The sequence below is a fragment of the Amblyomma americanum genome, chromosome 9 (assembly GCF_052857255.1).
Source record: "Amblyomma americanum isolate KBUSLIRL-KWMA chromosome 9, ASM5285725v1, whole genome shotgun sequence".
NCBI classification, from domain to species: domain Eukaryota; kingdom Metazoa; phylum Arthropoda; class Arachnida; order Ixodida; family Ixodidae; genus Amblyomma; species Amblyomma americanum.
In genome coordinates, this window is record NC_135505.1 from 145,094,073 (window position 1) to 145,108,544 (window position 14,472).

General features: G+C 44.4%; 1 protein-coding gene across 6 annotated transcripts in view; it reads right to left on the reverse strand.

Annotated features, from left to right (window-relative positions):
• The window catches only part of whd (carnitine O-palmitoyltransferase whd), a 32,080-nt gene that overhangs the window by 7,740 nt on the left and 9,868 nt on the right, over window positions 1–14,472 (reverse strand). For all 6 annotated transcript variants that reach the window (XM_077637901.1, XM_077637904.1, XM_077637902.1 and 3 more), the window contains exons 3-8: window positions 10,549–10,778; window positions 6,329–6,616; window positions 4,661–4,990; window positions 2,270–2,479; window positions 1,823–1,907; window positions 1,039–1,202 (exon numbers count right to left, since the gene is read on the reverse strand). In XM_077637901.1, coding sequence (XP_077494027.1) covers window positions 1,039–1,202; window positions 1,823–1,907; window positions 2,270–2,479; window positions 4,661–4,990; window positions 6,329–6,616; window positions 10,549–10,778 — 1,307 coding nt within the window. The remainder of the gene's footprint in view (window positions 1–1,038; window positions 1,203–1,822; window positions 1,908–2,269; window positions 2,480–4,660; window positions 4,991–6,328; window positions 6,617–10,548; window positions 10,779–14,472) is intronic.

The window sequence follows — 14,472 nt, forward strand, 5'->3', positions numbered from 1 at the left end:
GAGCCTGGTTTCTAAATTGGGATGAGATTTGTCATACTATAGTGCAAAGTAGCAAAACTTTAGACCCTGGGAGTTTAGAAGAACTTCTTGCTGGGCGAGTTTGTGCATGGCTATTGTTAAAAACGAATGTAATCAGAATGTAATCCAAAATGCTCTTTCCTTCATCGTCTTTCCTGCGTTCGTCCTTTATGTCTGTGAAGCACATAATAATAGACCCTGAAATAACTACACTAGACATAACAGAGGCACACAGGTGAGCGCATCGCAAGATAAAACACAGTGTAATATGTGTCACTGCTGATATATCCGAGCTCGTTCTAGGAACCGTTCTGTTATTATCTACATGCCCCAATGCCTTGGCAATGGACATGCTTTGCTCCCGTTGAGATTCCATGTCTATAACTGCCTTATGACAATACATTTATTTATTAAGACGAGTGGCGAACTTCATGAAAAAAATAATCGAATGGGCTGCTACCTGCGTTTTACAAAATGTGCTACAAAATACACAGACAAGTACGTTTTGCTTATAGCAGAGACATGAACATAAGAGAAATGATATATCATACCAAAAACATGCCGACGACCTGACAGTGGCACCCAGCAGCGTTAAAGTGAACTGGGTGAAATAACTCAATCTAGGGGCAAGATTTCCGCTGCTGATGAACGTACAACTATGTGTTTGTAAAAGCTTTCCGATAGTATTTTCTTCACAATTTGATCTTCTAGACCAACTTTCAGCACTTCACAATGCACAGTAAACAGTAATGCAGTTCAATTAGTATAACACAATGATGCTGCAAGTACCAAACTTTCTGGTACTTTGCAATGGCCAAGCATGATGCATATTCCAGGTTTTCTAAATGTCACAAAACTATTCATACAACTGGTGTAGCTCCCAAGGATCATCCTTAGGTGCCATAGAGATAAACCAAAGTAGAAGTTCTAATCAAAGAACTTTAACAAGGCAACCATTTTAGCTAAACTGCTTCGCTCTGCATTTCATACAGACAAGGCTTGCAAACAGAAGTCTGATACCTGTAGTAGGCGAGCTGCAGAGCCATCTGGAGGTAGGCGTCGGGGCTACATCGGCACATCTTCATGAAGCCCTTGCCGTAGGCGGGGTGCGTGAGCAGGTGAAGGTCAACGTCCTCCAGCAGGGCTTGCGCACCCAGCACGCTCTCTTCTATCTTCTCAATCAGCTGCAACAGGCAGAATGGCAGTGCCACCAAGACTTTGTTAGACGAGGACATGCACAGTTCAAGGAAGTGGGATGATTTGTTTTTTAGAACAAACAGTCTAGCTTCGAATATAGAACGTCTTGCTGAAATTTGAGTAAACTAACCTGCACAGCAAAGCAAAACACTGTGGCAAAACTTAAACAAGGCAGAAAGACATCTACAAAGAATTAGCCATATTCAATATAGCTAACTGTAGCAAGAAACAATAAAAACTAATGTCATCTGGTGCCCCAATGCAGGTTGCAAGGGACACCACAGAGGAGGGCTTTGGATTAGACCGTGGTAGTCTGTAAAGGGCATTTGATGTGCACAAGCAACTTACAAACCTACTCCACCTTGGGGGATTGCCCTAAACAGTTTCGAAACTATAAAATATTAACATGAAAAATGTATGAATGGATGAACACCAAAAGCACTGAATGTGCTGCACTGGGCCTTACCACTGCCCATCCTAACATCCTAGCTGGAAAGCCTAAAGAATAAAAGAAAACAACAGTTTTAACGATGGCTCGTTCATGGTCCCTTCACACTCCCAATTCCTGTGTGCACGGCCAAGATGAGACTTGAAAACCTGCACTCACATCTTCCGACAGGTCCCATCGTAGTCGTATGGGGGCAGGCAGCTCTAGACTGGAGTGGCCCCGGGTATTTCCACTTTCATCATACCTGTAAGATTGCAGCCAAGCACTTGCAATCCTTGATTTGTCGAAAACATGCTCACATTTTCATTTTCAACATTTTCACAATCCCTTTTTGGAAATTTTATGGGATTATAGTACATATATACAGCGACCGCAGATGAATGTGCAATAAACCTCCCAATAAAGGCACCACACGCTGATAGCCCCCTAAAGGCAGCTGAAAACATGCACATATGCTGTCAGGACATCATCATCAGCCTGACTACGCCCACTCCCGTGTCTCCCCAATTAACCCTGTTTTTTGCCAACTGCGACCACCGTATCTCCTACATACAGCATATTAAATTATACTGACACTGCAAGTTCAAACTTCAAAGGAACACTTACTTGAGGATGAAGAAGTCCTGGGCCAGCACAAATTCCCAGAAGTGGCCCATGATGGGTGCATCGGCCCACGAGTGCTCTGCGTTGAAGCCCACCCTGCCATTGCTGCCCACAATGAGGTTGAAGGACTTGTCAAACCATCGGTCGTAACCCCGGCCGTGGAGCAAGGCACGTGCGTAGCGGTTCAGCTCACTCTGGTCGTTCGGGTCATACCTGGGAGGCAGAGGGTCATGACGGGTTGGCCGCGCACCTTACCTAAACGCAAACGCACATATGTGAACCACAAGTGACTGAACTCAGTGAGCATGCACGAATGCCAGGACACAAACGGTCCTAAACACCAGAGTCAATCCACAACTGCTAGCTAGACAATCAAATACCAACGACCAAGGTCACTTTGCGTTAAGGTTGCTTCTGACGCATGAGTTATGTACAGTAAAACCTCAATGATACGTTTAAAAAAAAAATTCGGAAAAGCATATTATACAGAAAAACATGATCCAAACTGCCTAATTTTGAAAAAATGTTACTGTTGAATGAGGTGCAAAGACATTTATTGACGATTTCACTTCATAAAAACGTCGAATAGCATCTCTAGGCACAAGATAAGGCAAAAAAAAAACTAAAACTAAACATATCGACAGATTTGCCGATCTGGTTGGGTTTGAAGACTTATAATATATTGCACGTCTCAAACCAAAAACCACCCCGAACAACATCAACTGCACAAAAGAAAACCTGCCCCCAGTATATGCCCAGGGACTTCGCTCTTCAACTCAATGAAAAAAAGCCGCCATTGACCACCTCCCCACACTGCGACAACGTGAATCACAACCTTAACCCCCCCCCCCCCCTCTTTTCGCATCACAGCTTTTGTTCCCCTGACCCCCTCCTCCCCACCATACTTAAAGACGCTTGCTACTGCCCTCAGTCACCCCTGATGAAGGAGCCAAGTCTGCTTCGAAATGTTGGCTTAAAATTAAAGTTTTTGGTTGTAGATGTGACGTTTATTATAAGATAAGGCGAAAGTAGCCAAAATCTTTGTCGTATTTTTTTAGATGCTTGGCACCTTTGCAGCTAAGTATTGCGGGGAAGCCACTGTGGCGTCCGACTGTGGCCGTGGTCTGGTCTTTTACAGCTGCGTTCCCCAGACCCGGCCTTGTCCATATGCAACACGAAGAAACCTAAATGTTTCTCCTCTTCATGTCACATCCCTGCAAAAACGGCTGTCTCAAATGCTAGCACACCATTTTTATTTTGGTTGTTGTCGATTGTTTGGTGGTGCCAATGATAATGATGCTTTGCCTCGCTGCACTGAGGCACTGCAGAGAAGCCACCATGACAAATGACTGCTGCTGCAAGGCAGTTCATTTTTTTATTCATTTATTCACCAATACTGTCACGTGCCCTTACGTTCGGCCCACTTGTGTGTTTGCACACGTGTGGTTGGTCAATAAATGTATTATACAACCACAATTGGCGCAAATTTTGAACACAGTAGACGGGAAATTATCTTATCCGGGAGTGTATTAGCCGGGAGAAATATAAGTGTAACTCAATGGGGCATTTTTGATGTCCACAATTTTGAGCATATGAACCGGGAAAAAGCACGAACCGGGAACATGTCAACGAGGTTTTACTGTACTTAGCTCCAAAAGCTACCTCTACAGCAGGGGTTCTCAAAAGTGGGTTCTGTGGAATCCCGGGGTTCCCAGGAGCGTTCTCTTTTTCTGGGTTCCCAGAGCACTTACATCCATGCATCCCCCAACATTCAACTTTCCTTTACCCACTTCATTTCTGGATTAATCACGCTGCGATTGTTCACTGCAGACAGTTCCATTGTACAGCCAGCCAATTCGTATCAAATGAATGAAACGTCCCTGCTGAAAAAGTTGTATGATGCAATAAACTCATACAGTTTGTCAAACAAATTAACATACAAATCATACGAAATTATCATACAAATTGTATGATATTTCTATGATGAAGCCTCTATGATGTTTTTGCATCATACAACTTTTTTCTTCAGCTTCCATGCGTCCGAGCATGCATGCTGGACAAGAGCATGGAGACTCAGACACATGAGATTCTCCAGCACCTTTTGACAGCCACTGGGGTTTCCCGAGGCTAACAAGTTTGATCTATAGGCATCTTTAACAATACAGACACATCTACAAAAAGAGAAAATGCATTCCATGATGCAGAGTGCAGCTCATATGTCTCTGCGCCCTGCTTCCATCGGGAAAGCTCGGGCGAAATATGCATCAATTGCTCATCAAACAGCTGCCTTCTGCTACTGTCATGTTATGGCTTATCACCATGATCGCAACTTCACGAATATAGCCCAACATTCTTTCACCAGTGCATCCAAACGTCTTTCTATGACTTACGCACCGGTACTCATCTTCGTCGAGCACAAGCACAAAGGCGGCCTTCTCGATGGCATCCAGCGAGATGCGGTTGAGGCCCTTGCGGAAGTGGGCCTCGCGCAGATGCGCCCACTGGCTCCGTTCACCGGCTGTTAGGGCCCCCAGGTGGGCCTCGCCGGGAAGAGGCTCCCCCGTGTGGTCGAGGATGCGCTGAATCTGCCTCTGCAGGTCGCAGGGCTGCAGCAACCGGTGCTTGTGGTACACGGGCAGCTTGAAGAAGCGGCCTCGGTGGTACACCGCCACGTGCTGAGAGTCCTGGTAGTGCACCAGCCTGTCTGTCTCAACACCGGGCACCCTAGAAGTTTGTGTAGGCACCACCAGGCTCAGTCCAGATAAGAAGCCACATTTTCAAAGATGCAGTGCAACACAACAGGGAGAGGCACAAAAACAAAGAACATCAAACAGTGACATAAGTCTACCTTGTTAGTAAAAAGGGATGGAGTGAATACGCAGGGAGAAAGGCTGCAGCGATGCCCGAGTGGTCTACAGTAGCAACAAGTGAATGTGATATGTTTGTGCCACCGCAGTTTTGAATCGAGCTCGAGTCTATAAGTATGGCAAGTTTTTTCTATTTTCTCGGAAGCTGCATGCTGGCAGACAAAAGCCAGGTTTTCATTTGCATAGCTGTTCTATTGCTAATGCACTAAAATTTGTACTACATGTTTGTCTCTCTGTTGCAATCAATCCCACCAAATTATGCAGCCATGAGGTGTCTTGTTAAGCAAATATATATTAATGTTGGTCATTGTTTTTACCTTAGTTCAGGCAATTTTTACAAGAAACACTGCATATATGACATCACAAACATTATCAGCATACTCAAAATCTATTCCTGGCTTTCTGAACATGATGTTTCTGGCTTGTATATTAGGTATTTTCAGACATTTCGTGAATGGATTCATTGCTCGCAGTCACTATTTTAACCATTTACTCACACAGGCCCCTATGGTCAAAACGCAGTGCAAAGATGAGGAATGGTTATAAAATACTTATTTTAATGACACTGACAGACGAAGGCAGCCCGTGTGCCACTGAGGCATCAATGTAACAATGTGCTTCCAAAGAAATTTTCATTCTCTCTGAACCACAGAAAACATACGACACATCTTTATTCGTTAAATGCAAAAATGGACCTGAGAAGGTTGTCTCAAAGTGACCCAGCAAGTAAACAGTTCTTGGAATGCAATATCAGAGGTTCTTGGCCGCCAGTATCGTCAAAAAGCCCGCATGGCCATAACACTGCACTGGAAACAATAACGGGACAGGTCTGACAGAGTAAAGGTATGGGGCAGACTCGGGACCCCCTTAGATGATTGGGGGGTGGCTGCACCCACTGCCCCCCTTGTGCTGACACTATGTAGAGGACAGAGTTAACTGGAAAGATATAAGAGAGGCTTCTGTCCTGCAGTGGACGTAGTCAGGCTGACTGTGATGATGACAGCGATGAACCCCTGGTGAGGCTTTTATTTTTCAGAGAATGTGACCTGGCTGAGGGTGAAGATTTTGCAAATTAAGTAGTAACCGCTGCCTGCCATTCTCCAGGCCCACCGACTCCTCTTACAAAGTACATCGTTAGGAGACAGGTGTAAAAAAAAGCAGCGAGGACACCGTACTGGTAGGAAGATGCTCTCACCGAGTGGTGTTGAACTGGCGCTCATACTGGCGCGAGCAGAGGGGCACCATGCCCTGCACCATGATGGGGCTCATCTGCTGGGTGTCAATGCCCCGGCGGAAGAGCAACGAGGCGTACACCAGGTTGGCTGCCCGGGCAGCCTGATTCGAGCTCATCTTCACCATAATGGCGTCGATGGCATAGAAGTTGGAGTTGACCATGATGGGGCTGCGACCCCGCAGGTACACATACTCCTCCCACCAATCAGACACGTAGTTGGTCGCCCACCAGGACTTCAGCCACAGGTAGCTGCACGCCAGCAGAGAACATCATAAGGATTGTGTGATTCTACACCCCAGACCAATCATTACAGTTCTTACAGAGACAGCAAACTATGACTAGCAAGACTGAACACTGGAAGAAAGCTAACCTAAATATACTGGGCACTTCAGTGAACAGTTTGAATTTAGTGCCATAGGCACCGCAACAAGTCACCAGTGGGCACTGTGTTTGCACTGAACTTCCTGCACACCTCATGCATACAGTTTCGGCTTGTGTGGAAGAAAAGCATTGGCTTTCCTCAAGCTGCAAGGTTTAAGAGAATTACTTTTTCTTTGTCTCAAAAAATGACATGGCATAGTCTTGTCTATGGCTTTAACTCCGCCATTTTGTGAAAATTCAAATCAGTTCGGTTTTATCGGGTTTAACAACCCAGAGCAACTCAGGCTATGACGGACGCCGCAGTGGAAGGCTCTGGATAATTGTTACCACCTGGGGTTTTTTACCGTGCACTGACTTCACACAGTACATGGGCCTCTAGCATTTCGCCTCTACCAAGATGCAACCGCTGTGGCTGGGATTGAGTCCCCAAGTCTATCGGGTCAGCAGCCAAGCACCATAACCACTAAGCCACAGAGGTGACTAAATCAATTAGTAAACCTTAGTTAATTAGCTGCCAAACTGGAGAAACTCTCATAACTGATGCCCGCCACAACTTACAGTATGTTCCTGAAAAGATACTCTTTCTCTTTTTTTTCAAAAATTTTCAAAACGCTAAAACACCCGGTATAATTTAGACGATGAGCACAATGGAAGTCATCAAACTGTACTGCCTTTCTAGTGATAAAATTTTATTGCTTCCCGCTGCACACGCTATACTGTCCTGGCACACTATAAAAAACATAATGCAGCCACTTCCACAGCAGCCGGTATACATTGCACTGACTCTTTTCGCACATTAAAACTGTACGCTTGAGCATATCAAAACTCTTGCATGAATTAACCCTCCATATATATGTCATAGCTGCTCAGATAATTTATTCAAATGCACCTTAAATTCTTGGACATGCACCAGTTTACGCCCTCACATGATGAAATCCAAATGGCATGGTTGGGCAGGTTCCTCAATTCCTAAATGGAACTTGTACCAACGTACCCTTAAACCAACGTTTCCCTCAAAGAGAGTTTCATGCAGTAAACAATCACTCTACATCAGCTTTTTAAAGCCAACTTTTGAGACTTCTCATTCCCTTGAGCTTCGTGCAAGGTATAGAAAAACGCATGCTGAGGTGTGCTTATTACGGGCTAACACACAAGCACGATCTCGCCAACAAAGAACGCAAGTGATACTCCAAGTATACACGCCTCACCTGAGCAGAATCGTATATCAGAAAACAAAAAATTTACTAAGAAATGAACTACCTGACCAGTGCGCACGTTAAATAGATAAATTTAATGAACCGGAGGCAAAGAGGTCGGCAAGAAAAATTGATATCTGGCCTGCTACTCTGCACTGGGGAAGGGGAGGCGGAGAACAAAGAGGGTCGTGATGGGTGATGATGTGATGAGAACAGAGATAAGAGTACATGCAAGGACATTTGATGGCATCACAACTGAGAGTCAAAGCCCGTGCCACTTGAAACGTGAAAATGCCCACACTGCCTCGGCTGCTTGCCAACTCTGTGGCCAAGTGCCAAGCAGTAAGTCCTCAGAGAGTAACCTGCTGTCCAAATGCTTCAAAGCAGCCAACATTAGTCTTTGGTGTGCATATACCGGACAAACCACTAACACATGCGCCACAGTCTCGGCCAAGCCACAAGTGGAACAGTCCGGGGTGTCCGCTCGTCCAGTTAAATGTAAGTACTTTTGCGTGAAAGCAACGTCTAAATGAAGTCTATGCATCGAGCATGCATAAAGGGCGTAGAAGGAATTTGTCCTTGTACTCTCTGAACTGATATGAATAAGCCAGAGTCAGAAGAACCAACCAGGTCAAGTAGAAGGATCATCCTCTATCTGAAACGGGGTCTAACCAAGAAAGGCACAGCAGTCTTAAAGACGAGTTAGTATATTAATTGAGCCACTGCCTCATGCTGCAGTCTCAGCTCGCTACCCTGCTCCTGTGTGTGAATAGAAAATTTCGGGTGAAAAGCCAGTTGAAATTGGAAAATCCGTCTCACAAAGCTATAATGGTTCAGAATGATGCAGTCAAAATTTAATATAGTGACTGTACTCTGACCAGAAATTTGATTCAAAATTCTTCGCGTGATCCCGAATTTTGCAAGGTTCAGATTTCTTAAGCATCCGCACTTCCAGCTTCATTGATTCTTAAAAACGCTATTTCATTGATGGTTACAGTCATTAAGTATTTCTGAACGAAGTCGAGCAAGAAATTTTGACGACAACTGTACGGCTGAGAGCATAACCTCAACCACAGCGCTCCCGCGCGGGCGGGTGGTCGAAGGCGAAGCGCCAATAGCGCCGTTGCAGCTATGCCAAGTGCTTGAAGCTGCCAATAGATGGAGCCACGCGCACCATTGTGGCCATGATTGCGGCCAATTGACGTAAACACTTTCGTTTACAACCCTTTAGTGGTTCATAAATCAAGGACCACCGTCACGCTGATAGACTGCTTACCGCACGCAAGGCGCGCTCGCGATAAAAGCGCGACGGATGAGCGCTCGTCGCGGATGCGAAAAACTCATGCTGGAAGCACTTGCGCTCCGAGCAGACTTCATACAGACGCGGCAGATGGCATGGCAGCGGCGCACTTCGCAGCGGTTCCCACGGCCGCCGTGCCAGCCGCGCGGTGCGCCTGCCATCCGCTTTATTTACGCTAAACTTCTGAGAGAGAATAGACGAGCACAAATGACAAGTTGGCCTCGGTCGATGTTTCTCTTTTCTTCTGCTTGTCAAGAAGGATTCCAGAACTAGAATGTGGTGCGCGGGGAGTTCGTTAAATAGAAATTGAGCGGTTACTTCGAAAAAAAAAAAAAAGAAAACGTGTTGAGTCTGAACGAATAAAACTCGGACCGGGATATGAACAGAATTCGCGATGAGAATTCACAGAACATGCCTGCATTTGCTGTGTGTGTCTTTGTAGGTGCCATACACTTATCACAGACTGTCACTGACTGCCACCAATAAGAACTTTTAAAGAGAATTCGTTACATCGCGAAATTTGTTAAATCAAGATTCCCTATAGCGTGTTCAACTTATACTTCCTTCTTTAAATGGCAGACTATGTCCATAGCTGAGCGAAGCGAACACCATAGGCTGCAATGTTCACACTGCAGCAGACAAGTGGAAAAGAGAATTTATGACGAAAAGCTTGTAGACCAGCATTTGATTGACCCTCTCGGACACTTTGTACACATATGTCTACAAAGCCAACTCACAGCCTTCTCTGAGAGTGTGCTGCGCCTAGCAGTGATTTCTTTCTTTCAGGTGAATTTAGAATCCCTCATGTCGCAAATAAGATGGTTTTTTATACCACATAGCGAATACAGTAAACATTATTTCACAAAATGGCAAGCAAGGTAGCATTTTGTCCATTACATTGTTGCCAGTAACAAACCATTTTTTCCCCTCAGGTTCAAGCATAATGTGCATCTTCAAAACAGAAGTTCATTCCATTATCCTTTGGGTGTTTGCTTGGCAAGTCCTGCCACTTTGATACTGCTATTTTTAGAAATTATGATACTTCGTACGAATTCTTACACATCCCAATAAAAAATTAACCGCTGGTATGTAGCGCTGGAAACCTAACGAATAACTTTTCTTGAGGCCTGAATATATGCTATTCAGGTGGAAAATTATTTGTTTTCGATGGAAACAAAAATGTCCTCTGAAAGAGGTAATGGAGGGGAAGGGTAACAAAAGAGGATGATATGACGACAATTAGCTACAAAAGAACTATGGCACATATGTTACAGCCAGAAAAGGAACAGAAGCAGCGACCTCACCGCTGCAGCTTCACTGCAATGCCCTGGCGGAACTCAGCTGCCAGCGTCTCCATGCGATTGTAGTTTGCATCGTCCAGAAGCGGCCTCACTGATTTGAGGTAGCGCTGCATTGTGTCATCGAGTGACGGTAGTGGCAGCTTGGGCAGGGTTGATTGGTAGCTGAACAGCAGCGGGTCGCGCCCCTTGAGCAACCTGACAGCACCGAACCACAGTTTCGTCGGCAGGGACACCTGGCAGAGAATGGGAGGTCAAACGGCGTTCACGTAAACAACTCGCATAGATCTAATGGCCTGCAGTGCAGAAGAGAAAAATACACATTGTAGGCAACTGCGCATAACTAGAGTTAATACCTGACACAAACACACGTTCAGATCGAGTCACTATAGGAACCCCTACCGATCTGCAATATCAAACTGACAGCATTCAACATTTTCACAATTTTTAGCACCTGGTTATGTCATGATGTTGCTGCATTTAAATGGCATCTGAACATGTTTTTTGGGGGGTTTAATGTCCCAAAGTGACTCAGGCTATGAGAGACGCCGCAGTGAAGGGCTCCAGAAATTTAGACCACCTGGGGTTCTTTAACATGCACTGACATCGCACAGTACATGGGCCTCTAGAATTTTGCCTCCATCGAAATTCGACCACAAGCGGCCGTGATCGAACCCGCGTCCTTCGGGCGAGCAGCCGAGCGCCATAACCACTCGGCCACCGCGGCGGCTTGGCATCTGAACAGTACGTAACAACTGTTGTTGGTTCTGTTAATGTGCATGCAATGCTACCAAGACCATATTTAAGGCACACACGGTGGGGGAGCACTAAGGAAGTTTCCAAACATTTGGCTTGGTGGGCGGTTTAGAGCATGAGTGACAGAACAAGTGTATGAGCACCACAGTGTGCACATTAAATTAATAATAATAATAACAATAACAATAATAATAATAATAATAATAATAATAATAAAGAAATAGTTTTCCATCTTGGACATGCAGTGTTACTGTGATCCTTGATGGTAGCTGGAATGCCTGGTATCACATTGTGTGCAGTGACAAATATTTGAGGGTTTGCGAAGTTCAAGCACAAATTATCCACAAAAGCATGCAAAACGAACACAAGAGCGCAGCTTGGTTTGGCTGTTGGATGATCATGAAAGGATATTGGCCTCCCCTTTTATCAGCTTACGCTGAGACAGAGTGGCATGGACAGTTGAGGAGATGCAAGAAACCAGCAACTCTCTGTGGTACTGAATTCTACTGGGCTGGTTATCTGTCACGGTTCAAATGACACCTGGGACATGAAAGCAGATTCTGGCTCTCAGAACAAAGTTCTAGGTTTATTTTGCAAGAAAAAAGTGGGCATGCTGTCCCAGTTCCTCAAACAATTTCGTTGGCAGGCAAGTAAAACAGAAATGAGCAGTGCACAAGACTAGCTGGTGCTTTTGTCAGCCACCTCACTCAAGTTCCTATTCTCAGCGTTTTACCTCTTAAGAAGTTTCTTTGGCAATTTCCTCTCAACAAGGTCGTCCTTTTCTGTCTTCAAATTATTCCTCATCATTTAAAAGGATACAAGCAAGGTATGTGCAATAATGAAATAATGAAGGGCTACACAAATTGCAAACACTTGGAAGTGCACAAGCAAAGTTTGTCACTAAATGCCTTTAAATATAACAGCTCTACTTGCATCACCTGATTCAGAGACTGTATTCCATCACTGCATGAACATACAAGGTGCTTCGCCTAAGACTGTGTCAGCAATCCTTAAATATATACTTTCGAGTTGGAAGAGCTCTTTTTTGGCCCAGTAATATCAGATGTAATGCACCAGAATACAGCTAAGATGTGCTGCAACTCAAGTCTGCAGTGAAGCTCCTCCACCCACACTCAGGACCGCCGAACAGAATTCCTCCATGACAAAAAAAGTACCTAGACTGTTGTTGAAGATTTTCTTGTTACCTAAACACGAAGCTAATAACGAGACAAAATTATAATGTCAAAATTTTGATACCTCTGGCTTGGTTCATACAGTCAAAAGCTAAAAACCTGATTTTGTTTACTGTTGTGATTGGCCAGCGGTGTAATACAGGATGCAGTGGACTGTTACCAACTGCTGTTTTTTTTAAGTTGCATTATACTTAAGCATGTTGGTTAACCAATACTAATAGTTTTATTTCTAACTATTGCTATTAGGTGCCTTATCTATTTAGAGGCTTGTAGCCCACCATAAGTAATGTCCATATCGGTCTCTAGATTTGCGAAAATGCCATTGTCAACGCCACTGCAGCGCAAGCAGATTTTGAGGCCGCACGCATCTGAAACCAAAACCGCGTGGCAAAAAAGAGCATTAGTCACTCCTATGAGCGTTAGCCACGCCTACGAGTGTGCGCCACACAGTGGTGCGAGGGTCATGTGATCCTTTCCCCCAACACGACTGGGAGCGGCGAGCGGGCAGAACATGTGACAGGCATGACAATGGCATTTTCGCAAATCTAGAAACCGATACGGACATTACTTATGGTGGGCTACAAGCCTCTAAATAAATAACGAGCCTAACAGTAATGGTAAAAAAATAATCTTTTCAATATCAGTTAAACATGTCTTTTAATTAGCAGGCTTAGCTGTATTCTGGTTCACTACACCGCTGACTATGCTATGCCAAAAAAAAAGCGCTCTTCTAACTAAAAAAGCCCGTTTTTAAGCTGCTGACAGACTTAAGTGACACTTAACACCCTTACGCAGCAAACTATGCAAGAAAGTGACATCAGAGATGAAAGTGAATATACATCAGAAGTGAAAAGCAATAATTTGTAGAGAGCTGATTTTGATTTTGTAGTGCGTATCATTTTTGTTGTACACAGCAAATTCTGGCATAGTTGCAGGCTCTGAAAAAGGGGCTCTGCTGTAGAACTAAACTTTGAAAAGCTTGCATGCTATACTAAAGAAAAAAAAAAAGATTATACTGTAGTCACCTAAGTCTAATAATTTATCTGCACTTCTTTCCCTTCATTGGCAAGACAGGTGTACCAGCAACTTTTCCGTGCCACTAAAGACTACCAGAATAGCAAAAGCACGAGATAAGAATTGCAAAATATGCAAAAGGGAGTGCAGAAATCTAGAAATCGCAGGTATAATCCAAAACATCTGAACAAATGATAACAGATCTCCATATGTGATTTCCTCTTATCTTTCTCATTTGTGCTTCATCCTAACAAGCTGCTTTTGAAGAGGCCAGTTTGCTATTCGAATGTGTGCACCGCTTCTGTTGCGCTATCAGAATCCGAAAAAAGTAGCCAACACAAGATTCTCACAATTATTTCTCATAAAGGTCAGTGCTAAGTGATAAAGAAGGAGGAAGCAGGAAGACTAAAAGATTTTTGTGCTGTACAAGCGATAAAATATGCAGACTTATCACAAAAAGACTTAAGACACAAAGACCTAAAACCAAAGCCTACAAGGTAGATTAACTATGCAAAAAGAGGTCCAGTGGAGATCTAGTCACATGGCAGAACCAATTTCCTCATACCCGAGCCACAAATCCCAGATAAAGAGATAACTCAGCTGTGAATTGCGCACATTTTAAGCTTCCTCAAGTGCACACACGTTGAGCTTCCTTATAGGCATTAATAAGAAGCAAAATGTGGTAGCGCCTCGCAAAGGCTGCCCATACGCTTGGCAACTACTCAAACCAAATTCCTGGCTGCCTAGTTTCAGCAGTTACCACATATATACGCATACATTTGGAGACGTAACATTGAATACCATCAGGCACACTCATGAAGCACGGTTTGTCTAATCAAGATACTCTGAACTTCCCAGAACCAGCCTTCCCAACGAAAAACAGCCTTCCCAGAAACAGCCTTGGGCATGCGAAGCAGGCAAGCAATTACAGAGTCTTCTTTCCCTCTGAAGACACCCAACAGCCTAT